This window comes from Lissotriton helveticus, chromosome 9 (assembly GCF_964261635.1).
Source record: "Lissotriton helveticus chromosome 9, aLisHel1.1, whole genome shotgun sequence".
Lineage (NCBI taxonomy): Eukaryota > Metazoa > Chordata > Amphibia > Caudata > Salamandridae > Lissotriton > Lissotriton helveticus.
The window spans coordinates 1139269624-1139294515 of record NC_136070.1 but is presented as its reverse complement, the minus strand read 5'-3'; the positions used below and the strand labels follow the sequence as shown (position 1 = coordinate 1139294515).

Sequence of the window (24892 nt, the reverse complement as noted above, 5' to 3'; positions counted from 1 at the left end):
TTGGGGGTTCGTCCTGGAATGAACGGCCCGCAGATATGTGCGGAGGGTGAGCCCACCACTCCAGCGCTTTCTGGATGCGAGGTGTTAAAAGGACCTTGTCCTCGAATGACCACGACACCTGTTTCCACTGCCTGTCCAGTTCCTCCTGTAGAGTCCTCATGTGCAATCTGCAATTTGGAATGAGGTGGATGCACGAGGAGGCCATGCCAAGGAATGATTTGAACATTCGGACAGAAACGGACAGTTTTGATTGGAGGGAGCGCACCATCTTTATCATGCGGTCCTGTCTTTCCTGGGAAACAAACACCTTTCCCTGCCGAGAATCTAGCAAGGCTCCGAGAAAATTTCTCCTTTGCGATGGTTGAAAGTGTGACTTCTGGCAATTGATTGAAAGCCCCAAGGCGTGGAAAAGGGAGACGCAAACTTGAGTGTGCTGCTCCGTCAGGTGAAAAGTGCTTGCCTTGATGAGGCAGTCGTCCAGGTATGGGTAAAATTGGATACCTTGGAGACGTAGGAAGGCAGCTACGGGGGCCAAGATCTTGGTAAAAACCCTTGGTGCTGAGCGGAGGCCGAATGGCAGGACTTTGAATTGGAAGTGTAGCTGCCCGACCGTGAAGCGGAGATACTTCCTGTGTCTGGGGTGGATTGGCACATGGAAGTAAGCGTCCTGAAGGTCGATTGTGGAATAGAACTCGCTTGGATTGAGAAAATTCAGAATCTGGAGCAGAGTTAACATCTGAAAAGTTTTTGAAATTACAAATTTGTTTAGAGCTCGTAGATCCAATATTGGACGCCATTCCCCCGACTTCTTCTTGACCAAGAAAAAGCGGGAATAAAACCCCTTGCCGCGTTGACCTTGCGGCACTAGTTCGATGGCTCCTTTTTTGATCATTAATTTCACCTGGGCCAGAAGGTCCTTGAAATGAGGAGGTGGTGGCCCCGAAGGTGGATGAGTGGGTGGAAATTTTGTGAATTCCAGGGTATGTCCTTTGGATATAACGTCCAGGACCCATTGGTCGGAGGTGATTGTGGACCATTTGTAAAAGTACTTCGAGATTCGACCTCCAAGATTTACGGTCGGCAAAAGGAAGGGTCTGAGGCAGTCACTGCTTTTTGGTGTTTGATCCACCTCTATAAGTGGATTTCCTTTGGTAAGGTCTGGAGGTGGATTGTCGAGTTTGAGATTGATAGGCACCCCTCTGTCTGTTATCGTTGTAGGTGTTGTATGAACGATATTGACTTGAGCCACGAAAAGTAGAGGAGCCTCCGCCTCTACCCCGTGCACCCCGAAAGGGCCGTTTCTTGTATTGTAGGGTAGCCAAAGATTTCGCAGTGTCAGTGTCCTTCTTGATCGCCTCAAGGGCATCATCCACATGTTTGCCAAACAATAATTCTCCGTCATACGGTAAATCTAAGACTCTTGCCTGTACTTCTGGACGGAAAGTGGTAGATCGCAGCCAGCCTTGACGCCTCAAGACTGCAGCCCCCGCCAATTGTCGAAACCCCGTGGAGGAAATATCGAGTGCACAATCAATGATTTCGGAAGAAATCAACTCTCCCTCGTGAATAATCGCCTGTGCTTCTGCCCGGATTGCCTCAGGCAGCTGAGGAATCAATGCAGCAACCTCGGACCACATCTGGCGGTCATAACGGCCCAGTATAGCCAGAGTGTTTGCCGCCCTCACCGTAGTAGCCGCCATGGTCGTGATCAGGAGGAGACGTGAGTGGCGTAGCCGGATTGCGCGATCTTTTTTGTGCAGCCTGAGTAATTACCGAATCTGCTTTCGGTTGAGACACCAAGCAGGGCGGAGAAGACGCCGGAGCTTTGTATTTCCTGTCCAATCTGGGTAAAACCGCAGGAACAGAATTGGGACGTTCCATCAATTTAAGGCCCTCCTTCCAAATATAATCCACGATTGGTATAGTGTGGGATTGCCTTTGTGATATGTCTTTAAAGTCATATAGAAAGCAGTCACTTTCATGCTGTTGTTGTTCGACTTTGAGATGAAACCGTTTTGTAGCACGGATCATCAAATTGTGGAAATGTGCCATGTCCACTGGGGGCGAATGTAGAGGTGAGGTGGGCGGAGTGGAAGGTGTTTGAGCCCTATAATTGTCCCACTCAGCCATGTCGGCGTCATTGTCGTCGTCATCAGTATTGTGAGGATCCGGATCCTCGTCGCCAGTGTCAGGACGAGCACCATCCGGTGAAGCAGGTGAAACTGGTGTAGGTGCCTGAGGAAGTTGCGGTTGAGGCTGCGGAGGAGGCAGTGGTGCTGGAGAAGCAGGAGTAGAAGAAGGAAACCTGCGGTTATAATCATCCAGCATGTGCTGAAGGTTCATTACCAAAGATAGAGGTATCTGAGTAACAGGTTCCGAAGGCACCGGTTCGGACGTATCAACAGGAAACAATTCAGTCCCATCTTCGACATTGTCCACCACATCACCCTCGTCACTATATTCCTGGCACTTAATGTTTAAATCCGAAGGACTGGTTGCCTGTTTAAAAAATCCTTCCACTTCTGAATCGTTTCCGGATTCTTCCTCACCAGACTGGAATAATTTGTCTGGAAGACGAGTGCCACTCCTCACAGGACTCAGTTGGATGAGTGGTATGGTCCGCAAAGAAGAAGCAGTAACCACTGTGTAGACGGAAGCCGTTTTTGGTAGAGGTTGGTGCGACGCCAACGAGCCCGTTGGCGTAAATGCGGCAGTGTCAGCAACACCCTGAGGCGGGTGCATCGTCGACAAAGAGGCCATCGGCGTTGACTTGAACGTAATTTTCTTCGTCGACGAGGATTTCTTGTCCGTCGACGGGGCCGTCGACGAAAGCGGGGCTTTGTTCGTCGACGAGATTGGAGCTTTGGCCGTCGACGACGAAGGCGTCGACGGGATGGGAGTCGTCGACGAGGCCGTCGACGAGGCCGTCGACGATGTAGTGCTGGTCGACGGAGGCGCCGTCGACGAAGGCGCCGTCGACGGGCCCGTCGACGGGGCGCTGGGTGGAGGCTTGGTCTTCGTCGACGGTGTATGCGCCGACGATGGGTGCGTCGACGGCTTCGTCGTCGACGGTCTCTCCTTGACGGTCGTCGACGAGATCTTCACCACTGAAGAGATGGGTCTCACCTTCGTGGTCGCCGTCGACGAGGTGGTCGTCGTCGACGTAGCGCTGGTGGACATGGAACATGTCGTCGTCGACGTGGAGGTGGCAGATACAGATTTCGGCGACGCTGAAGACGTCGACGGGCGCGTCGACGAGCCCGTCGACGAGCCAAAACCAGATTTCTTACTGGTAGGTAAGGCTTTGGGCGCAGACGTCAGAGAACCAGGTCCCGTAGACGTGCCCTGAAGCGAATCCTGTGGGGAGACAATCCTAGAGGACTCCAACAATCTACTCTTCTTGAGAAAAGGAGAAGGAACCTCGGTCTCAGACCCACGCTTCTGAGAGGACTTTGAAGCAAAAGATGACAGGCTCTCCACATCAGAAACCACAGACTCCGAAGTCTTCAACTTCTGTAGCCACAGAAGGAGACGGGCCTCTCTATCTCTCAGAGTCTTAGGAGGGAAAGTGCGACAGTACTTACAGTTTTTCACCTCATGGTCTGGGTAGAGACAGTAAATGCATTTACTGTGTGGATCCTCGTGGAAAAGGCGCAGTTTACCACATGAAGGGCAGGCTTTAAACAGAGATTTCTTGTTTGAAGACATTTTCTTGAAGAAAAAACAGGTAAAGTTGAAGAAAACTGAGCAGAGCTCAGGGAGACTCCCTTCACACGACGTGCGGTAGAAAATCTGAGGACTTGGGCTTCTGAGGAGAAGGTTCTAGAGGAGGCTACAGCCTGATTGGCTGGAATGTGATCCAACACATAATGACACTGATATGCTACTAAAGTGAGTTCTCCCTTAGGCTTTTCAATGGGCCTATTATGTTCTATGGTACTTTTAGAATTTACAATTTATTGCACTATATGTATGTATATTTTTATTCGTTATATTTTTCATGTATACATGCATATATGACTACTATTTTATGTACCGTGGGACTCCCACTTCGACGACGGGGGATATTCAAGCATGTGAATCTATGAAAGACACCCCTAATACTGGAGAAGCCTCGTTATTAAATAAATGGTCTTTTAAAGACCTCTGAAGTACTTGTGCAGCTGTGTGTGACCCCGGGAAGCCGGGCTGACACACACGGGGGGGAGGGCAGGGGGGGCAGCGGGGGTCACAAGTCTGAAGCTCTTTAAGCCCCGTGGCGCTGCGCGCCACTAATCTTTCCCCTGAGGCCATAGAAAGAGACTTGTCAGCAGATGCGGAGTTCAAAGGAAGGGCTGGGGCAGCAACAAAAGGAATAGGGGCATGGCAACTCTGGGCTGAAGCAGGGCCATTTACTAGTATTTTCCCGTTTTTAACTTATAAATACAGACAAAGGAAAAATTGTTTTCCGTCTGTATTTATATGTAAAAATCCGTTTAAACGGAAAACCGGGAGCCCTAATTATAATCAATGGGAACATTGTGCAACTCCACCAAAAGGCAGTTCTAAAACATTTTATGAGAAATTCCCATACTTCTCAGGGTTTAATACAAGTGAAGCAGAAGCCTTTTATTTCAAAATGTTAAATAAGACAGGAATGAAAACAATGCTGACAAACACTAAATTAATCTATTCAGAAGCATTTTATGAACAAATGACTACATTTGGTTTTGATTTTTGGAAAAACAATATTGAAACAAAAACCATCTGGGGTACCAAAGATTGGCAGGTCCAAGGTATAGAATCATTATTTAGAGCCTGCATGATCCCAGAACAAATTATATTCTTGAATGATACCATTCAACAGACAACCCGTCCTGGCCTAGCCAAAATTAAAGACTTAAACAAACCGTCTATTCCAAAGCCAACACCTGACAGTAATAGCACTACAGATGTTGAGATAGACGTATCCCATATTCTTAACCAAAATAGAACACATCCTGATTGGAAAAAATGGTTGATCTGGCCCACAGACACAAATAACTGTCAAGATAGATTCCTGAACAAAGTACAGGGGTTCAAATTGACCAGGCCAGACCCTAGATACTCCCAGAGACAACATCCAGGGATAGTTACTACATACAGTGTAGGAAAACTCTGCCTCGAATGGCTACAGAAATCCACACTGGCAGAAATTAAGCAACACTTGACTTTACTTAAAGACGGTGCTGACTTGCGTGATTTCATAATGGGACCACGCAAACAGCGTCAAAAATGTTTCATAGCGGCCGGTATATATGCAGCTTAAAACGAAGCTTGGAAAGAAACGGAAATTGAAACAGCAGAAAAAATACGGGAAATTGACCGTATTAATTTGGAAAAATCACTTTCTGTTGTGGACAATGGGTTAATGACTCTGTCTTCCAGAATATATTCACTGGACAGTATTGTATCATCTGCTATAGATATAAGAGAGCAGGACTTGCTAATGTTACAACATGGTCAGTCCCAATTACGTTCTATTGTACAGCTTGGCTGGACGTTACACAATCTGTGTTCAGGCTACGTGCCTTGGCGTTTAATCAACACAACGTCATTATTCTCTATCTTTAAGCTTACTGATACACAAATCAGCTTGGCACAGAAAGGAGCGGAATATACAATTCTGAGCATTGAAAAACTTGAGAGAAAACCATTGACAATGTCAGAACGACCTGTCATTGAATGGATAATACACGGAATAATAACTATTCCGATAACAACTTTCCAATTTAAATTCTGTCAAGAGTATATACCAGCAGGCCAGTATGAAAGGTTGGGTAAAGGGTACATTAAGTCATCATGGAAATTACCTTACACACACACATGTTATAGTGCAAAGGAACAGAATGTATTTCTTAGTGGTAACAATTGTGTAAAATCACTAAGTGGTATACTTCTGTGTCAGGGAATAAATTTGCATGGGGCCTGTGAGGGGACTTCAAATAACCTTTCATGTCACCAGCTCGGCACACCTGCAACTCGAATAGAGCCATTCTTTAGACAGCTTTCTAACGGGAGCTATATTCTAATAGTGGACCACAGATGTTGTGGCATGGTGCCAGGAAAAACATATCTAGTTAGCGTTAGTTCCATGGTCACTTGCTGTATGCAAGTATTGTTTCCAAACAGCACTCCAGACAGGGAGGCAAAAATGTGGCCATTTTTGAATATCTCTACTATTCGAATTGATACTTTAAGCAGAATGAAGTCTGTTCTTTTGCAGACAACTGTGCCCTTGACGTCATCAAAAGAAACGTATGATCTGCAAGTCGCAAGGACAACGGCAGAGATACATAGCCTTTTATCAACAAAACTGCCCCCTACATTTCGCAGAAATGTTAAGCCAAATCCTAAACATGTCTGATACTGGCGGTATCCCACATGTATTTAAGACAATTTTTTCGGGACTGTTAACACCCTTCACAACAGTTCTGGGCATTTTTCCTAATTTTGTCCATTCTGTCTTTGGCGGCCTACCACTCCTGTTGGGGCTCGTAGCAGGCATTTTATTTTTGATACTTCTGCTTCGTTATGGCAAGCCAAAACGCAGACAAGACTCCAGCAACAATGGAAGAAACGATCCTAGCTATACGCTATCGGGACCGCATAACTAAAGTCCTTGGATTAGCCCGGCTAAGAGATCTGAATATGACCTGGTTTCTTTCATTCAGACCCATCTGGCAGAATTGTATCTTACCTGTGCTTCGATGTATGCTATGCGGAGAAGAATGCGTGTTGGACGTCTGTCTTACACTACAATCAGCAGTACCATTGTATACAGATACTTTGCTAAGTCCTGTAACGGCTCATGCATCGTGTTGTCCCCAGTGGTTACCAATCCTGATGACGGCATTCGTTGAGACTTCACCACTGCGATTAAAGGGTAGTGAAGTACGAGATGAGAGCAACATCAACCAGGTACGACCTTCTGTGAGCATTGCTGATCCTGACATCGATGATAGCAATCATTCTCACGACTGCACAGTTGCGGCATTTTCCAACTTGGTCGAACTTTCACCTGAAGCGGTAAACCACTTTTTTGAAAGTCTCTGAAATGATGTTTTCCCCCGAACAAAAAGAATAACTTTTAAGCAAACTAGTACACAGCGTTCCCTGAACTCTGAATTCGGCCTTCGGCTTTGATAAACAAAAGCTACTGAACATATTTGGAACTATATTTTTTCTCTCTCCCCTGAAAGCGAAATTATTTTTTTTCCCGATTCCAAAATATTTACCTTTTTTCTGGCACATGTACTCTGCTTGAAGTAGAACTATTCTTAGAGAACAGAGCTTCTATTTTAGGAACTCTAAAGACAATATATCATGTCAGCCTCTAGCACATTTACATCAACTGTATTTATATGTGATGGAATGGTCTCAACCTTTTTTTCTGTATTAAGAGCCATTTCATGTGTAAATTTCGCAAATCATTCATGCCGATATATATATGCATCCTTTTTAATGAATGATTACACTGCTTGAAAAGCGTACAGTACCTATAATCATTTTCATGTATTTCGCATACACCATTTCAAATGCAAAAATGTATTTTGGGGTGCGTTGGTATACACATGCACCTTTTATGTTTACTATTGCTTAAGTTTTAGTAATGATGGACATTAATTCGTGGAGTGGGTGTAGTGTTTTATCTAGGAACCCGAATCGATATTCCTATTTTATGCCCTTGTCCGGCTATAATCAATAATATCCATACAACGGCATAATAACCATATCCATAATTCAGTCGTAGCACATGCTGTCACATTAAGCAAGGCTACTTCTCCGGCCCCCTAGTAAGCACACCGAGTTCTCTAAACAAAACCAAGCCTCCAGCAACCTGGGAAATCCCCCTTGCTTTTGTTTTGATTTCGTCCTAGAACTCCTGTAAAGCACTGTAAGAACGGCCAGTTCTTAGTGACATCTTTATTGACGTCCTATGTCCAACCTTACGTCAAACCCAGGCACCTTTCAGGTATAAATATACCAACGTTGCCTTAAGCAAACACACAGTGGTGATTCTGGAGCAGAGCAGCTATCTACTTGCCCGAGAGCCCAGCTGATGCGAGAGCCCACGAAAGCTGCCCCTCCTCCTTGACGCACTGAGAGAGACACTGTCTTTTCTCCTGCCGAGAAATCCAGCTCAGGTGTTTCCAGATACCTTCGCGGGTTACTGGGATATCGAGTCCTGAGAAAGAGATAAAAGACCTCCTGCTTTCTAATACCCAGGTACGGAACTGACTAAACCCTTACAGAGAATTCTTGAGTCAGATTCTTGGCAAAACAAACTTAACTTAAACTGCTACTTACTTACTCCCTCCCATGTATCAGGCTTAGGTCAGGTACACCGGGGTAGGCGTAGTTAGAAGCACCAGTTGAGTACGATTAGTCAATGTATATATGTATGTATATCTTTTATCCATTTTAAAGTATCATATGGCTCAGAAACCATATCAATGCTTTTACAGTATTATTTTATAATCCTCCTTTTACTGTACACACTTTACTTTACCATGAGCATTACAATCGTGGCAATTCATTTCTCTTGTATGAGGAAGAAGACTGCTCAATAAATAACACCTTTTATTGAAAACGCCCGTCTCTCTTTTCTCTGCATTCTGGTGAAACTAAGTACGCACATTTGACTGAGTGAAATAGCTGTCTATTGTTTTCACACGACTCTAGAGATACACTCTTATTCAGGGAGAGCAAAGTTGTCATGTTTTATGGTTGTCAGAAGCTAATCGCTTCTTGTCTATCCAGGGAGGTTAAACTCCTCCTCGTTTATTCGAGAACGTTTCTAGTGACCTCTGAGCTAGCTGGCAAACCTTAAGTCTAATATAGTCAGTAGAGACCTAGATAACCTCAGTCCTACGTCTACACTGCTGAATATATTATTCCAATGCGCAGAGCCTATTGGGAATATAGGAACTACACTACAGTCCTTACAGCTGTAGTGACAAGGTCACCGTCAACTGTCCTGCATCTTCCGTCATTGGTGGCCATTGATCTTCCGTGCCTCCTGATCACTCCCAAGTGGCGTAGACTGTGTCCCCTCTGCTTGCAGGTACTCCTCTTCAATAATCAAGCCTTGGATTCCACCGGAATCTTTCACCTTCTTCGCCAGTGGCATCTTCCCTGAAGCCCTCTATTGTGGTCTACGGCGGCTTCCGACGTCAATTTGCACCTATGCACCCAGCTTCCCTGGTGTAGGTATCCTGGTTCCTGGTGTATCCACGGGTGGGGTGACTCTCCAACCATCCATGGGGTTTCGTCAGGGCCCTCTGGGAAGGGTCCTTCTTCTTGAAAACTGCAAAGCGACTTTCCTATTGACCAGCATTGAGTATGTGGCTGTGTTTCCACTCTGCACACAGGCCCGGTGGGGTTCCGGGGTACTTACCTTGGGTGGTTCCTTTTGTCCCCATCTCTTCTGTCTTCTGGTCCAAGTATCCACTTCAGTCACAGTTTGCATTACACTTATTTAGTATATGGTTTGGTCTCCGCCTGGAGACCATTGTGTATTTGTGCTACTTACCTGTTCTCCTTTTGAAATATTGTGTATGGTGTTGATATCTCCAGGTAGGAGATATACCAATGTGTTATTGAGCGTGTATAATAAAGAACTATTTTTATAACTATACTGAGTGGTTCTTTTTCACTTAACCTACATTATATGATTAGTTCTGGTAAAACAAGCTACTTAACACTCCTTTTGGACTAAGCCTGAAGGCTGCTCTCCAGAGCTACCACTTAGCGAGTATTCTATGGTTGCCTAAGACCACTAAAATCACCGTAAGGATTGTCTGGATTAGTGCACAGTGCTTCACTTAAATAAGTGTGCACCATATACTAATCTAGCCTCCTCCAAGGCCATGTCAGGTTTCAACATAAGAACCCACATAAGAGAGTCAGGAAACGTACCACATGGAGAAAACTGAATATGGCAAGTGGAGACGACAACCACTGAGGACAACGGCATCCTGATGAGGTGCAACACCAGTTATCTAAGGGCCGAGACTAGACGTCCAGACCAGAGAGGGCTGAGAGCTACAAAGATTTACTGGATGTCCAAAACTGTTTTTGGCAACATTGACTATACTGACTCTCTCTTGCTTGACACTATAGTTCGCATCAGTTTCTTTGTTGCCCCACTATTGTTGTTTTTCCCTTTATCGGTGCCCTCAGTTTCCTTCTTCTCTGCTCCTTATATTGACCCTCGTTTTGCTGTGGAATGAACTTAGTGTATCAACTCCGCTATTGTTTTACAATTACCTCTGAGTTCCAGTGCAATTAAGCTTTGACAACTTGGCACTTGCTACGGATTTCCCATTTGGTTTGGCGATACTATTCTACCTGCCGTAGAGATCTGGGCATCTCATCTACAGTTCTCAGGCAACTTCGGCAAGTTTTATGACTTGCCTTGGGCTACTTACAGTAACGTCTCCTCTCAAACCAGCAAAGCTGCATCACACTTTCGACATCATACATACATATTATATAATTTCTATTCCAGAATTCAATAGTCACCGTCTTCTGTTTTTCCTTCTTGACAGTGAGTCATACTGTGCTTCTGTCCAGTCCAGGTTACCTGACAGACTATCTCCTGGAAAAGGGTGAATTACTATCTCTCTCTAATCTATCATCCCCTCCACTTTTTGAAACAGGTGCTCCCTACTCTTCTGGAGACTGATACAGGGAGTGGGAACCCCTCTAATGGGAGAAGGAGGGATTATTTTTGCTATCTTTCGAGCCACATTATAAGGGCTGTGACAGGCCTTAATCTGTGGCCATCTTTTGCTTCAGATAAAAATTCAGCCATCCCTAAATAGCCAGTGTAAGTTAATTTCCAGTTGAAAATGTACCCATGGACCTCTATTGGCAGACTGACCAATTTATTGTTCAGTCATTTATATAAATAATTTTGATTTAATGGTAAAGTATTTAGTATTCGTCATGAATTCACAAAACCAATTTCGGCTTCCCTGGGGACTCGGTAGCCAGAGGCTATTGGGCCATCCGTGTATTGTAGGCCAATAGTTTTAAAACCACTAGCTGATCCATTTAGAGATTTTGAATAAACACTTACGTAGTAAAGACAGGTACAGACAATTTCCATGGGGTATTGAGAGTCAGATAATGAAAGTATTCATAAATGTTTTAAATAAATGCACTGCATGAAATATGTAATGAAAAAGGAGCAATGCAGTTTATCCTTCATTTCTTTTCTAGATGCTTTTCAGCCACTGGATTCACAAACATATGTGGACCTAAGCTATGTGTAGGCGTGCAAAAATAATATTAAAGGGTAACCAGCACAAATGATTTGTTTTAAATAATTTGCATATTTAAAACAGAGTTAGGAAAATGTGTGTTCTCAGTGGAATGACTATTGGAAATTTGGTGAAGAACCACAGTCATGGGGGTGTGGCTTGCAAGCCATGTGCATGGACGTGTGCCTCTAGAGCTCCGGCGCTGATCGGGGCAAAATCCTGCCAAATCTGCCTTGGGGGACCCCTGAGGGGATTAATCGGTGGATCGGAGTCGTCCCTCCTTCCCCTGCCTCCCTCGCAACCGCCGAGAGAGCGTGGAAACGGCCTGTAACGCCGCACTAGAAGCGGTGCGGCCCTCGGCGAAAGTGAGACGAGGGACGCCGGGACCCACAGTGCGAGGTGCGGCCGCCCGGCCTGCGTCTGACGTCGCCGGAAGTGCAGAGGGATTCCTGGTCGTGGCCTCGCAAAGGGCGGAGGAGGGCCCGGGGCGCGACCGGGGTTTGTTGGAGGATCCCCCCGGAGGTGACCGAACGCGGTGAGGAGGTGCGGATCAAGCGTCGCTGCTGGAGCGGCCGGACCACGAGACACCCGGGAAGCCCCGGCCGAGCACGGACGACTACTGAGTGGAGGGGCCGCGTCGGTGGCGGAGGGCCTCCCCCTCCGTGCTGTTACCCCCCCGGTCTGTTCTATTAGCCCCCCTGCATTGAAGGACACCGTAAGCGCTACCTGGTGGGGGGCTGACTGCGAAGCCTGCATGCGGCTCTGGAAGGCCCTGGTTCACCCCCTGGAGTGAGACAACGCACAAGGGGTGATAGGACATTGCTGGACGCAACCGGGGTAGCCACAGGAAGGTGGTCTCGCCCTCATCTCCCCCTTCATTTATCCCTGGACGGCGCACAGGTGGGGGTGCATAGCGGATGCGCACTCCTGAGGTGGACCGCGGGGGTGGCTGTGCTCGAGGCCGACACATTAGCTGAGACGCCCCCCCGTCCTGGACTGGAAGCCCCCCCCTGAACTTGATCCCGCTGAGGTGGCACTTACCCAGGGGGCTGGACACGGGAGGTCGCGCAGGCCCCACCACTGAGGACCACACAAAGCGCCTAGCATTGGAGACCGGGATTTCTGCACCAATGGTCCGCAAAGGGGCGAAGCAGACGGAGAACCCCGGAGGGCCGCCGACGGCCGCCGCGATGCCACCGGCTACCGACGATGGGGCGCCGCATCAACCCGGAACGGAGCTCCAGGTGGAGGGACCTCACCTGGATAAATTGGACATTATCCTGAAAGAAATCAGGGACTCCAGAGCGGTTCTGGAGCAACAGATGGGCACCCTCACGACAAACGTATCCCTCCTACGGGCGGACCATGGTAAACTGGCAGACAAAGTCAAGGAACAAGGCCTATCCATTGACGAGATCACACCAACGGTGGCGGAACATACGACCTCCATTCGACAGCTCCAGACTCAGATGGCTTCTCTCTTGGACCGGGTGGAGGACGCGGAAGGCCGTAATCGCCGGAACAACATTCGCGTTATAGGCCTTCCGGAGAGATGTGAGGGCCCTCAGGCGGCGGATTTCATGGAGCAGTGGTTTCACGATCACATAGCGGAAGAGGGCCTTTCGCCACACTTCTGCGTGGAAAGGGCGCACAGGATCCCGACGGGCAGACCAGATCCCGGACAACCCCCACGCCCGTTAATTGTGCGGATTTTGAACTACCGGGATAGGGATGTTCTACTGCAAAAGCCAGGGACAAGTCCCTTATCCAGGATGAGAATCACAAAATCTCCCTTTATCTGGACTACACCAACATGGTGCAAAAACGCCGTTCTTCTTTCCTGGACGTGAAGAAGAAACTCCAAACCGCCAACCTCAAATACGCATTGCTTTTCCCGGCTCGTTTGGAAATCATTCACGACAGGAAAACACACTTTTTCGAGAGTCCTGCGGATGCCGAGGAATGGCTGGAGGGGATGGGTATAGACGGCAGCCAGGGACCCTCACAGGAATCGGATGCCGGGCGATTGCGACTGCCCCGGGACGGGAGTGGGACGGAGGCCTCCAAACCACGACGGACTGGAAGGAGCCGAGGCCCATCGAAAGCGCAACAAAAAGAGACACAACGGGACGCTTTGGAGGTAGCAGGCTCGTTTTGGGAGGACTCCCAGAAAATACTGACAGATTCGGAGGACAGCACAGACCACTCGGACTCTGACCACAGTGTACTGCTGTTCCCCAATGTCACGCCGCAGATGATGTGATGGACAATTGTGGCGGAGAAGACCAGGCTGGCGACGGCTGAATGGCCCAAGAACCGTATCGTGTTCCCTGCAAATTTTTGATTACATGTTGTATTATTGTTGCCGATGACTTTGAGGAGGGAGGCAGGGGTAACAAATGTGGGGACCACTGTTAATTGTGGACTTTATCCTGTTGTTCTAATGGTATGGTCGAAACCACATATAAGGTGTAACTGAAACACGGGCGACTTGAGATTTTGATTCCGCCTTTGACTCTATTGGTAACATGGCCCCACGACGGCAGCCGTAGAGCTGGCGGAGCCCGTTGGGCTGCGAGTACAGATAACGATGGCGCTCGACCCCCCCCCCCCCCCGATGGCGAACGCACAGGATTCTTAGTTCTATTACACTTTGTTACATTGTTGGGCTCAGCTTGGTTTTTAGGCTGCGCCGTTGGAGTTCTTTTTTGTTTTTTTGGGAGGGGGAGGGTAGTTTCCTGGTGGCGATTATGCAGGGTCCGAACTGGTGGGCGGACGCAGGTGCATGTCAGGTACACATATGTATATGGCTGATGCGGTGGGGAAATATAACATATCGACCTGGAATGTGAGAGGACTGGGGGCGATCCAGAAGCGACACAGAAAACACGCGTTCCTACTGCGTCACCACACGCAGATCGCGTTCATACAAGAATCCCACCTCACGGCCGCCGAAGCCATCAAAATGCGGAAGAAATGGAGGGGCACAATTCTGACCACAACGTATTCCGCCTTCTCTAGGGGGGGCGACAATATGGATTAGACACGGCATACCCTTTATTCAAACAGACAGGAGAGTAGATGACCTGGGACGGTATATCTTAGTAAGGGGCACTCTAGATAATGCACCTGTGGTACTGGGATGTGTGTATGCTCCAAATTATGATCAAGATAAATTCTTACAGAAAGTAGGCCTGGCGCTAGCGGGCTGGACGGCCACCCCCTGGATATTGGGGGGGACTGGAATATGATCATGGATATAGACAAAGATAGGTCACACCCTCCCCTACAAATGGCAGGTGTTTCCAAACTGCCAGACTTGTTTTGCACCTGGGCGTCGGGCTGGGGACTACGAGACGCCTGGAGGGCCTCCCATCCGGAGAGCAAGGAATACTCCCATTACTAGCACACACATGCCCTTCACACAAGGATCGACAGGTTTCTATGCTCTGAGGGCCTGATTGCTAAGATCGATAGTCCTGAATACCTAGCGAAAACCTTCTCTGACCATAGGCCCCTAACGCTTACCATCCTCTGGGGCAGAGTCCCTACCCCGGTTCCCACCTGGCGCCTGGACCCGCTCCTATTGGAGGATGGGCCTTTCAGAACGTCCCTGTCTGAGACGCTCGATAAATACTTCTTAGAGAACTGGGATACCGCCTCCTCGAACTTGGTGGTCTGGGACGCCATGAAGGTAGTAGTCCGGGGGGCGTCGATTGGACAGTTAGCGGGAGCTCGTCAGGAAACCCTTAGGAAGTTGCAGGATATAGAAAACAGATTGAAGACCCTAGACAGTGAGGTGGGACAGGATCCTGATAAACGAGACGATCTACGACTGGTGAACATAGATCACGCTGACACGCTTGAGACACTACGAGTCATAGATTATAAGGAGTATCTGCGCCGACAGCACGCAGAGGCAGACAGATCAGGAGCATTGCTGGCTCGTTTGATGAGGGAGTACCCAGACATCCCGGTGATAACTAGGATACGGACACGAGAAGGACATATAGTGGGCACGCAGGCGGAAATCAACCGCGCCTTTTATGACCACTTGACTGCTTTATACACTCAGTCGGAAGTAGTCGACGCTGATCAGATCTCCGCCTTTTTGTCTGACCTCCGTTTCCCTGTCCTGACTGCTGACGCCCAAAAAGACCTCGAAGGCCCCATAACACAACAGGAAATCCGGACGGCCATCAAATCGTTAAACCGCAAAAAAACGCCGGCCATGCATGGACTCCCAGTGGAGTTCTACGCAACATACTCTGACATATTGGTGCCAATACTGGAGAAGGTGTACCGAGTGGCATTGTCAGAGGGCCGTCTGCCTGAGTCCACAATGCAGGCGTTGGTTATCTCCCTGCCAAAACCCGGGAGGGACGGTCTGGACCTAGCGAATTATAGACCACTGTCCATGCTAGCCACGGAATATAAAATCCTCAGTAAAGCGATAGGTCAGCAACTACAGCAGTACCTCCCGACTCTGGTTCACAGAGACCAGTGTGGGTTCCTGCCCGGCAGGAGCACCTCTATGAGCATACATCGGTTGCATGCGCTTATGACGTCCTCTCCACAAGGCCTACCTAGGGCGGGCTGCATAGCCTTAGACCTCCGTCAGGCCTTTGATTCTTTATCCTGGTCGTTCATGTTCTTGACCTTGGAGAAGTTCGGATTCCCGCCATCTCTCCTGGCAAGGATTAGATTGCTCTATACCGCTCCCATGGCTGGGGCGAGAACAGGGCGACATATCTCAGATAAATACACAATTCATCGGGGCACTAGACAAGGGTGCCCGCTGTCTCCGCTGCTCTTCGTATTGGCTCTGGAACCCTTGGCCATCGCCCTAAGGGCCACGATGGAGCAAAGAGGGTTACCAAATGGTGGCACTCTGCACCTACTGTCCATTTACGCGGACGATATCCTGTTGTTCCTCAGAGATTTGGAGGCGGATCACGCCCCCATATACGACATCTTTGAGAGATTCTCGGTAATCTCGGGCCTAACTATAAACCCTGAGAAGTCCACTGGCTTCTATTTCAGCGTCACTCCAAATCCTAGGGTACTCTGGTTCGGCACCAATGTTCTCCCGATAGCTCCTGACACGTTAAAATACCTGGGGATCCAGGTCTACAGACAACAGGAGGATCAGATAGAAGGGAACGTCAAGAAAACCATAGCGAAACTGCGGGCCTCTGTGGGGTTTTGGACGACGCTACCCTTATCCGTTATGGGCAGAATAGCGCTCTCCAAAATGGTTATGCTCCCCAGACTATTATACTTCTTTGTTAACATCCCAGTGTTCTTACCACAATCTATCTTTGATGCTTTTAATTCCCTGTTAATCACCCTGATCTGGGGGGCGGGAAGGCGCCGGATAGGGCTACGTAAGTTACAACTAGGGTCTAGAGCCGGTGGGATGGGAGCTCCAGATTTCCGAGGATACTATTATGCTGGCCAGCTCCAATGGCTTTCCTACTGGATAGCAGGACGAAACCTCCACGAAATAGGTTACACGACTGAAAGACTGAGACGCGGGGAACTACATGCCCTGCTCCTACCTGGGAGTCGCATTCCAGCGGAATGTCATCCGCTTCTCCACACGGCGCTGAGGATTTGGCGGAAGGCCCTCACATACACGGCCTTGGCGAGGGCATATGCACCCAACATTCCATTACTGGGCATCCCGACGCCGCAGGGTAGACTTACGGACAGAGTGCTGAGACCGTGGCTGGAGTAGGGTGTGGAGGTAGCGGGCGACTTTTTTGGCGATGACCATCTCCTCACCCATGACGCCTTCTTGCAATCCACGGGAGCCCCCCCCTAGAATGCACTTACTGCACGCTACAGTCTCACATTACATACAACACAAATGGGCACCCCAACGCCTACAACCCCCACAACACCAACTGGTACACTCGATGTATCTTATGGGACTGGGAGGGCATCTTGTGCGATGGTTGTATACAGGAATTAGGGCTCACGTGGCGGTGTCACTCACTGCCCTCCAGCAGGTTTGGGCACAAGATACAGATCGGGCCATCTCAGATGCTGAATGGACCACAATACTGGAACATCTCAGGCGGGTCTCCCGTAATGTCCGGTTCCGATTTATACAAGGGATGGTCCTGCACAGGGCTTACCTGACCCCCACCCGACTACATAAAATGTTCCCGAACTCTCCCCATACCTGCCCACGCTGTGATGAGGATGAGGCCGGGCTCCTTCACATGCTGTGGTCTTGCCCGCGACTTCGAGGATACTGGATGGAGGTGTGCCGGACGCTGAGGACGGTCACGACCCTTCCGGTGCCGGAGGAGGCACAGTACTGCCTCTTGGGGTTGCGCAGAAGGCCTAAAGCACTGAAGGCCCAACTGAAATTATTGGACATGGCACGTAGACCGCCTGGGGCACAGCTCTGGCACTCAGAAGTACTTAAGTGGGGGCGAGCGGAGGGGACGGCACTTAGGAGGGAAGAATCACAGGGCCTTAGGAAATTCCCTATCTCCTTGGAATGGGAGGCTATGCTCATCACACTGGAAGAAGAAGACCAGACACAAACAGGGGATAATGGACAGGAGGATTAGACAAGAGTAGTCCCCACCCCGTCTATCCCACTTCAATGAGCCCTGGCCCCTCTCACATTCACCTACGCTTACAGCCCTCACATACCATTACGCCTCACGAGAGGGTTCATATTAGCACCTACGCTTATCGGAAAGGGACCCGCTTTTGATCTTCCTATTAGACGATTTTCACTGATGGACGGCCAGGAGACTGCCAGTTACAGTACGGGAGAGGGTGGGGGGGGAGTCGGGTGGACGGGGGGTTGTCTGTTTGCTGATATTGCACTACCACGTGAAGTGAATACTATGATACTATGAGACAACTGTTTCTGTAACATTGTGGGGCACCATATGTATATCACTGTTATAAGATATGGATGTTCGTGTTGGGGTGAAAATATAAAACCTGGCTGTAACACTAGGATTATTGATGTGATGCTATATCTGATGACATAACAGCTATGAATAAAGTTTAAAAAAAAAAAAAAAGAACCACAGTCATAACTTTGTGGGTACACACAGACATTCCCAGTAGTTTCCACGCCCAGTTTTCTCACTTTAATTTACTGCATAAAGCACTGCATTGCAAATGTGATGTGCCACAGTCACAGCCTCCAAATATTTTCAGGTGGGACATGGGAAGGATTTTCTCCAAACGAAAAAAAACATGTTCCACGTGAGGAAACAATAAGAAAAAAACATTAAAATACCAAAGCACACATCCACCATATATACTACATACAATCTGCTGGTGCATGTAAAGAGTAGTTGGAGAGCACCCTGAAATTGACAATCAGGTTATTTTGTGAAGCCCCTGATCTATAGAGGTCTCTGTTTATATCCAGTTCTTGTATAACATGCCTGCTCTAACAACATCCAATCTAACTATACATGCTGACTCATTTATGTGTATGAAATCATGGATATACATGTCAACAGATAAGCTTTTAGAACCCTGTTACAAAAATAATTATGGCATAATTCACTTTGATTTGATCTAGAGTAAATTATTTAATGGATAGAGCACTGCAGACTTGCATAAAAAAGAGATGCACAAAGCACTTATGACACAAGCACCTTTAATAGGCATTTGAGCAATTATTATCAGGTTTCCTTTATTAATGAGCGTTTGCAGGACTCTTTAGAATTACCAAATTTCCTTCAGCATACATTTATGTTTGTAAGGTAAAATCCGACTGCATAGCTTTATAACTTAAAACCACAGATGTTAACAAATACAGGTTTTCTGGTGAACTATACACCATGCCATTGCTTTTCTTGTATCATTTGGACTCTTTCACAACACGTTTTAATGGAGCTTACCATTTATCTTGGAGTAAAGTTACCCAGTAATTTATAGGGCTAGATACGCGCTCCATATAGTAGAAGGTATTGTCCATTCTCATATAGTAGAGACAGTGAGTCTTTTTATGACTTTGGGAATGTGATAGCTATTTGTGATTCAGTCCTAAATTACATGTTTCAAAACTGAAGAGCTGTAAATGGATTTCATTAGTTACTTTCACCTTGACGGCTATAGAAGTACAATTTAAAGCAGCGATTCAATAGTATGTAAACCATGGTGGCAGAGAAGAGTAATGACTTACCATTCTTTATAAAGGACAGCAGTAAGTAACATTTATGAAGGAATAAACAATGATGATGGAGTCGTAGTATCTTTGACTTATCAGAATAATGCTAGAGACAGGCATGATTATATACATGTAGATTCCCATTACTTCTGTAAAGAACATATCGTTTGCCAAAAAGTGAAAGAAATAACAATATTCCCTGACATGGCATGAACAGATTACAGTGGAAAACCTGACCCAGGATTTTGGTATGATATGCAACATGATGTGGATAACACACAACTAAATGATGACCTGACAACTGTCTCAATAACAAGAGTTTACGCATTTAACTAACCTCTGTCTGTCCCAGCGAGCACCGTCCAAAAACAATCCATGTACATAGACACCATCTTCTGGAGAGGAATCTGCAGTATCTGAAGGAATTACCTAATTAAAATAAATGTACAGTTAATGCTAGGTAAATATCATTATTAGTATGTTTCTGCTTTGGAAAGCCTACTATACCACTTACAGATGTTTGTAAAACAAGACAAAGAGTGTATCCTTCCAAAGGCAAACATTTATGAGGGGAACATTTTGCATATAAACATGATAAACCTTTAAAACACACTTATAGAAAAAAGAAAAGTTTAGAATATTATGTACTTGAAAAGCAGGACTCTATGATTTTACATTTAAATATTCATCTGACCTTCGTTAGATAAATAACACACATATATGCTTATTAATCTCTTCAATTCTTGCAATTGAAATTTGGAGGTAGGGATAATGTATTGAGTTTTTAGTCATAAGGTTTCTTGTAGATGTATGGTCTAAACAAAAAAAGATGTGGTTGTTCAACTCCAGTTCTGATTCAGTCCTTTATCCAGTTTTTTGCATGCCACAAGCGCAGGTCTTAAACAGAGCCCTGTGCATGCCGGAGTCATAATTTGTAAAGCCACCCACAGCGGTCAAATGGCTTATGTGATGAGAGTATTTTTTCAAATGAAGCGCTGATATCTAGAATGTGAGCAAGAAAGTATTGGTAGCTACCAGGACCAAATGAAATAGGTAAACTGCTTACATATATGTACAATGAAGGTAAATAGAGGCCAAATATGCTTTGCATTAGAAAAAATGTAGGCAGGAATCTATCCTTTTTAACATAATTTGGCAATTTTCGTCTCTTTCATCTTTTTCTACGGCGAAGAAACATCAACCCCAAAGGACTTCCAAAAAGGGAGGTCCAAGTAGAAGAAATCCAGGATGGAAGAAAGAAGAAAATGCCATTGAGCCTGCTCAACGTCGAGGAAACTGACATTTGCCAATGAGACTGCGCCTGCTATTTGGACCTGGATCCCTTACAAAGTTGATGGCAAAGCGGATCCACAGCTTGGTATTGGGAAAATCTTTGATGGTGAAGTATTCTCATCACCCACATTTATGACTCATTTGACGGCACACCACTCAAAGGTGAGGCCCATATCGATGTCAAGGGATTCGATATTGGAATGCCATTTGGCATCACACAAGTCAATGTCTAACTCATCAGTGCGAAGGAATGGCTCAGATTGTCTCGTACTCTGGCTTCCTTACTGGTGCCCCTTGGTCCTTTGTATTTTAAGGCCCCACCGGAGGGTCTGCTGCAAACACCCCTAATGCCTTTACACCTTACACCACCAACACCAAAAGTTATGGTTTCTAGATCAACTTCAATATTGTCAATCAGAAAAAGACAACCTATTCCTTGGAAGTCACCGAAAAGACGATTATCAACGGAAGCATCACAATCAACTTTGCCTCCTCATGACATATTTCAGCAGGAGAATCAACCACATCTGAAGCATATATGTGAGAGCTCACTCTCAATATCACCTTCAAGACCTTCTGCATTCGACTTGGACACATCATCTCTATGCACTCTTACTTCCAATACCTGGTCACCAGTTAGAGCTTGCCCTGTGAATGACGTCTCCAGATTCAACAACGTGTTGACCAGAGGTACTCTAAAATTAATATTCCGCTAGAAATAACTCATTCCACAGTCTCATCTATTATTAAGAACCTGCAACTTTGATAAGCAACCGGATCACTACTTCCTCTAGCCCAGGGTCTGTTAGTGCTGCAAAAGGAAAACACATATGAACAAATCTACAGCACCTAATCACGTGAAGAAATATTACCTCATGAACAAGTCTCAGCCTTACTTCGACTAGACCCTGAACCTGATTCTGTAATTGTCTCATCAGTCAGGAAATGTCATGCTTCCTAAACAGAGAAAACAAGAGGATGGATGCCTTGGGGAAAAAGATGTGCTGTAAGGCTAACAGGAGACTACATCCCTCTTAGGGTGGTACGCAGATCCCTATGGGAAACAACGCACAAGTTTGCGGGTGATTTTGTAAAATAAGGAAGACAAGATATCTGTGAGCTAAACAAGCAAGACCTTTTGATGTCTAGTCAGGTTATAAATGCCTCCCATGACTTTGCCTATTTAGGAGTTTTCCAGTTATTATCACAGCATTACAAAAAGATAGTCATCTTAGTTACGACTGGTGTCCTTTAAACTGGATGTTCCATTGAAGATTCAGAACCTTCCATTTTCTGGCCCTTCTTCATTCAGTCAACATACAGAAGAAGAGATAATTTGCATAAAAGATGAAGCCGAGATCTTTAAAGCAGTGGGGTTTTGAGGAACACATACAATTCTTCAGATCCCATTACTGTCACAAAGACCACAGATACGAACAGCGACAGAGGGCTACCCAGTCTATTAGCAAATAGCAATAGCCACTGTAGAGGTATTCCTACCAATAAAAACATAGCTCTATATCAAAACATCCAACCAGCAACAATCGGCTAATTCGTATGGATTTGCTCTATTCAATTGCAGAGAATGACTTGTCTATGCCCTCCCTTCGTACACCACTTTGGCGGAGGGTTGCATTTTGCAATATCTAGAAGAGAGGTGAGACATTACCGATGACAAGTGCTTACCATTATTCGAAATAAATACTCTATTTATTTCAAAGCAAATATTATGTCCATTACACTATCATCAACATCAACACACTGTTTACAGTCTACATTTGCTTTTATAAACCAGTTACACCACTAATCACACTCTCGCTGTGTTGCTGCCTTTGACTGTGTACAGTGCTCCTCAGCTTTTTGGCTAGTCTTGCACTATATATAAATGGCATTTACATATAACACACACTATCTTGTGTGGACCTCTGCAAGGCCACCGACATCTTACTAATGAAGAGAGCAATAGAACCTGTCCTTAATTTTTTTTAAGGAAGAAAGGGCAGCCAATAAGTGGATCAGGTGGAATATTGCACATGCTAGCAGTTCATCAAATCCTCCCTCATCTTAAGAAAGGAGACTGGATGTGTGTGATCAATATTCAGTATGCTTATTTCGCAATCCGCATTTCAATCATAAAGAAGCATCAATCTGTCTCCGTGTTGTGATAGGAAAACCATCCTCCCAGTACAGGCTCATGTCAACTCCTCTGAACTCCTTCAAATGTACGGCATTAGTTGTGGCTTACTTGTATTGTAAAAGTTCTACATTTATTTGTACCTGAAGAACAAGTTACTTACCTTTGGTAACGCTTTTTCTAGTAGATACAGTATCTGCCTGTGGATTCCTCACCTAGTGAATATCCCCCTTGCGTCAGCAACATTCGGAAATTCTTTTGTAGCTTTGCGCTAACGTGGACGTGAACGACGTCATAGAGGCACGGCATCGCACGCGACTCCGCTGACGTCACCGACACTACAATAGGCCCACGCCGGCGTGATGACATCAGTTCCTCCCTTTTTTCCCCGAGCCTTCGAGGCACACGGACGGACCAATGACAGTAGACATATAGACAGTATACGCAGTACAAATATCAAGGTAACACACACAGTATGAAGCAAATGCAATAAAACATTTGAAATAAACAACTCCTTGACAATAAAATAAATACATTACAGTGACTCTGGTATAGAAGAGTGGACAACGGGGAGGCGGGTGGGTCAGTGAGGATACACAGGCAGATACTGTATCTACCAGAAAAAGCGTTACCGAAGGTAAGTAACTTGTTCTTCTGATAGATACATCTGCCAGTGGATTCCTCACCTTGTGAATAGAGCCCCACAGCAGTCCCCACTCCCGGAGGAGGGTGTCCACTTCTCTACACCAGAAAATCCTGGAGGACAGAGCGCGCAAAGTGGCCGTCCCTCCTCACCTCAGTATCCAAGCAATAATGTTTTGCGAAAGTTATAGGCCCAAGTCGCCGCTCTACAAATGTCCTCAACCGGCACACCTCTTGAAAGTGCAGAAGTCGAAGACTTAGCTCTAGTAGGGTGAGCTCTTATACCCTCTGGAGGATCCTTACCGGCCAAAGAGTAGCAGATCTTTATACAGAGGATGATACATCTTGAAAGAGTCCTTTTATGTACCGCTCTTCCTTTCTTGCAGCCAGCAAACTCAACGAAGAGCTGGTCATCCATTCGATAGTCTTTAGTTTTATCAATATAAAAACTCACTGCCCTCTTGGGGTCCAGACGGTGTAGCCTCTCCTCCTCCTTGGAAGGGTGAGGGGGAGGATAAAAGGTAGGAAGGGTAATAGATTGACCTAGGTGGAAGGGAGACACCACCTTAGGGAGAAAAGCAGCCCTGGTCCTAAGAACCATTCGATCAGCATGAATGGTCAAGAACGGGGGCTTGGAACAAAGAGCTTTAAGCTCACTTACCCTCCTTGCCGAGGTGATGGCAACCAGGAAGACTGTCTTAAAAGACAAAAGCCTCATGGGACACTTGTGCAAGGGTTCGAAGGGAGAACCCATGAAGTAGGTTAATACAAGATTTAAATCCCACTGAGGAACAATAAAAGGAGTAGGAGGAAACTTTTTTGTGAGGCCCTTCAGAAATCTCAAAACCACAGGAGATTTAAAAAGAGACGGCTGGTCCGGCAAACAGAGAAATGCCAACAATGCCGAAAGATAGCCCTTCACCGTAGCAACAGCAAATCCTTGCTGCGCCAAAGAAAGAGCAAACTGTAATATATCAGATAAATGGGCTTTCAAAGGGTCAACAGACTTCTCCCCACACCAAGAGACAAATTTATCCCATCTGTAAGAATAAATGGACTTATTGGAGTCACGCCTAGCTGATAATATGACATCCACCACATCGTGTGGGAGAGAAAAGGAGTTCAGGTTGCCCCGTTCAATCTCCAAGCATGAAGGAGATCTGCCCTGAACGGGAGACAGAGCGGCGGGCGAGAGGAGAGGTGGAGAAGATCCGTGTACCACACCCTTCTTGGCCAATCAGGGGCGACCAATATAACTTGGGCCCAGTCTTGGCGAATCTTCCTCAGAACCCGAGGAATCAAAGGTATGGGAGGAAACGCGTAAAGGAGTTGCTAGTCCCAACTCAACTGAAACACGTCCCCCAAGGCTCCCTGCAT

The 24892-nt window shown here is 46.6% G+C and overlaps 1 protein-coding gene across 1 annotated transcript in view; it reads right to left on the bottom strand.

Annotated features, from left to right (window-relative positions):
- Positions 1-24892, bottom strand: part of DNAH12 (dynein axonemal heavy chain 12) — a 1534490-nt gene that overhangs the window by 51057 nt on the left and 1458541 nt on the right. Inside the window, exon 72 of the mRNA XM_078661571.1 lies at positions 19784-19875. Within this exon, the coding sequence (XP_078517697.1) occupies positions 19784-19875 (92 nt within the window). The remainder of the gene's footprint in view (positions 1-19783; positions 19876-24892) is intronic.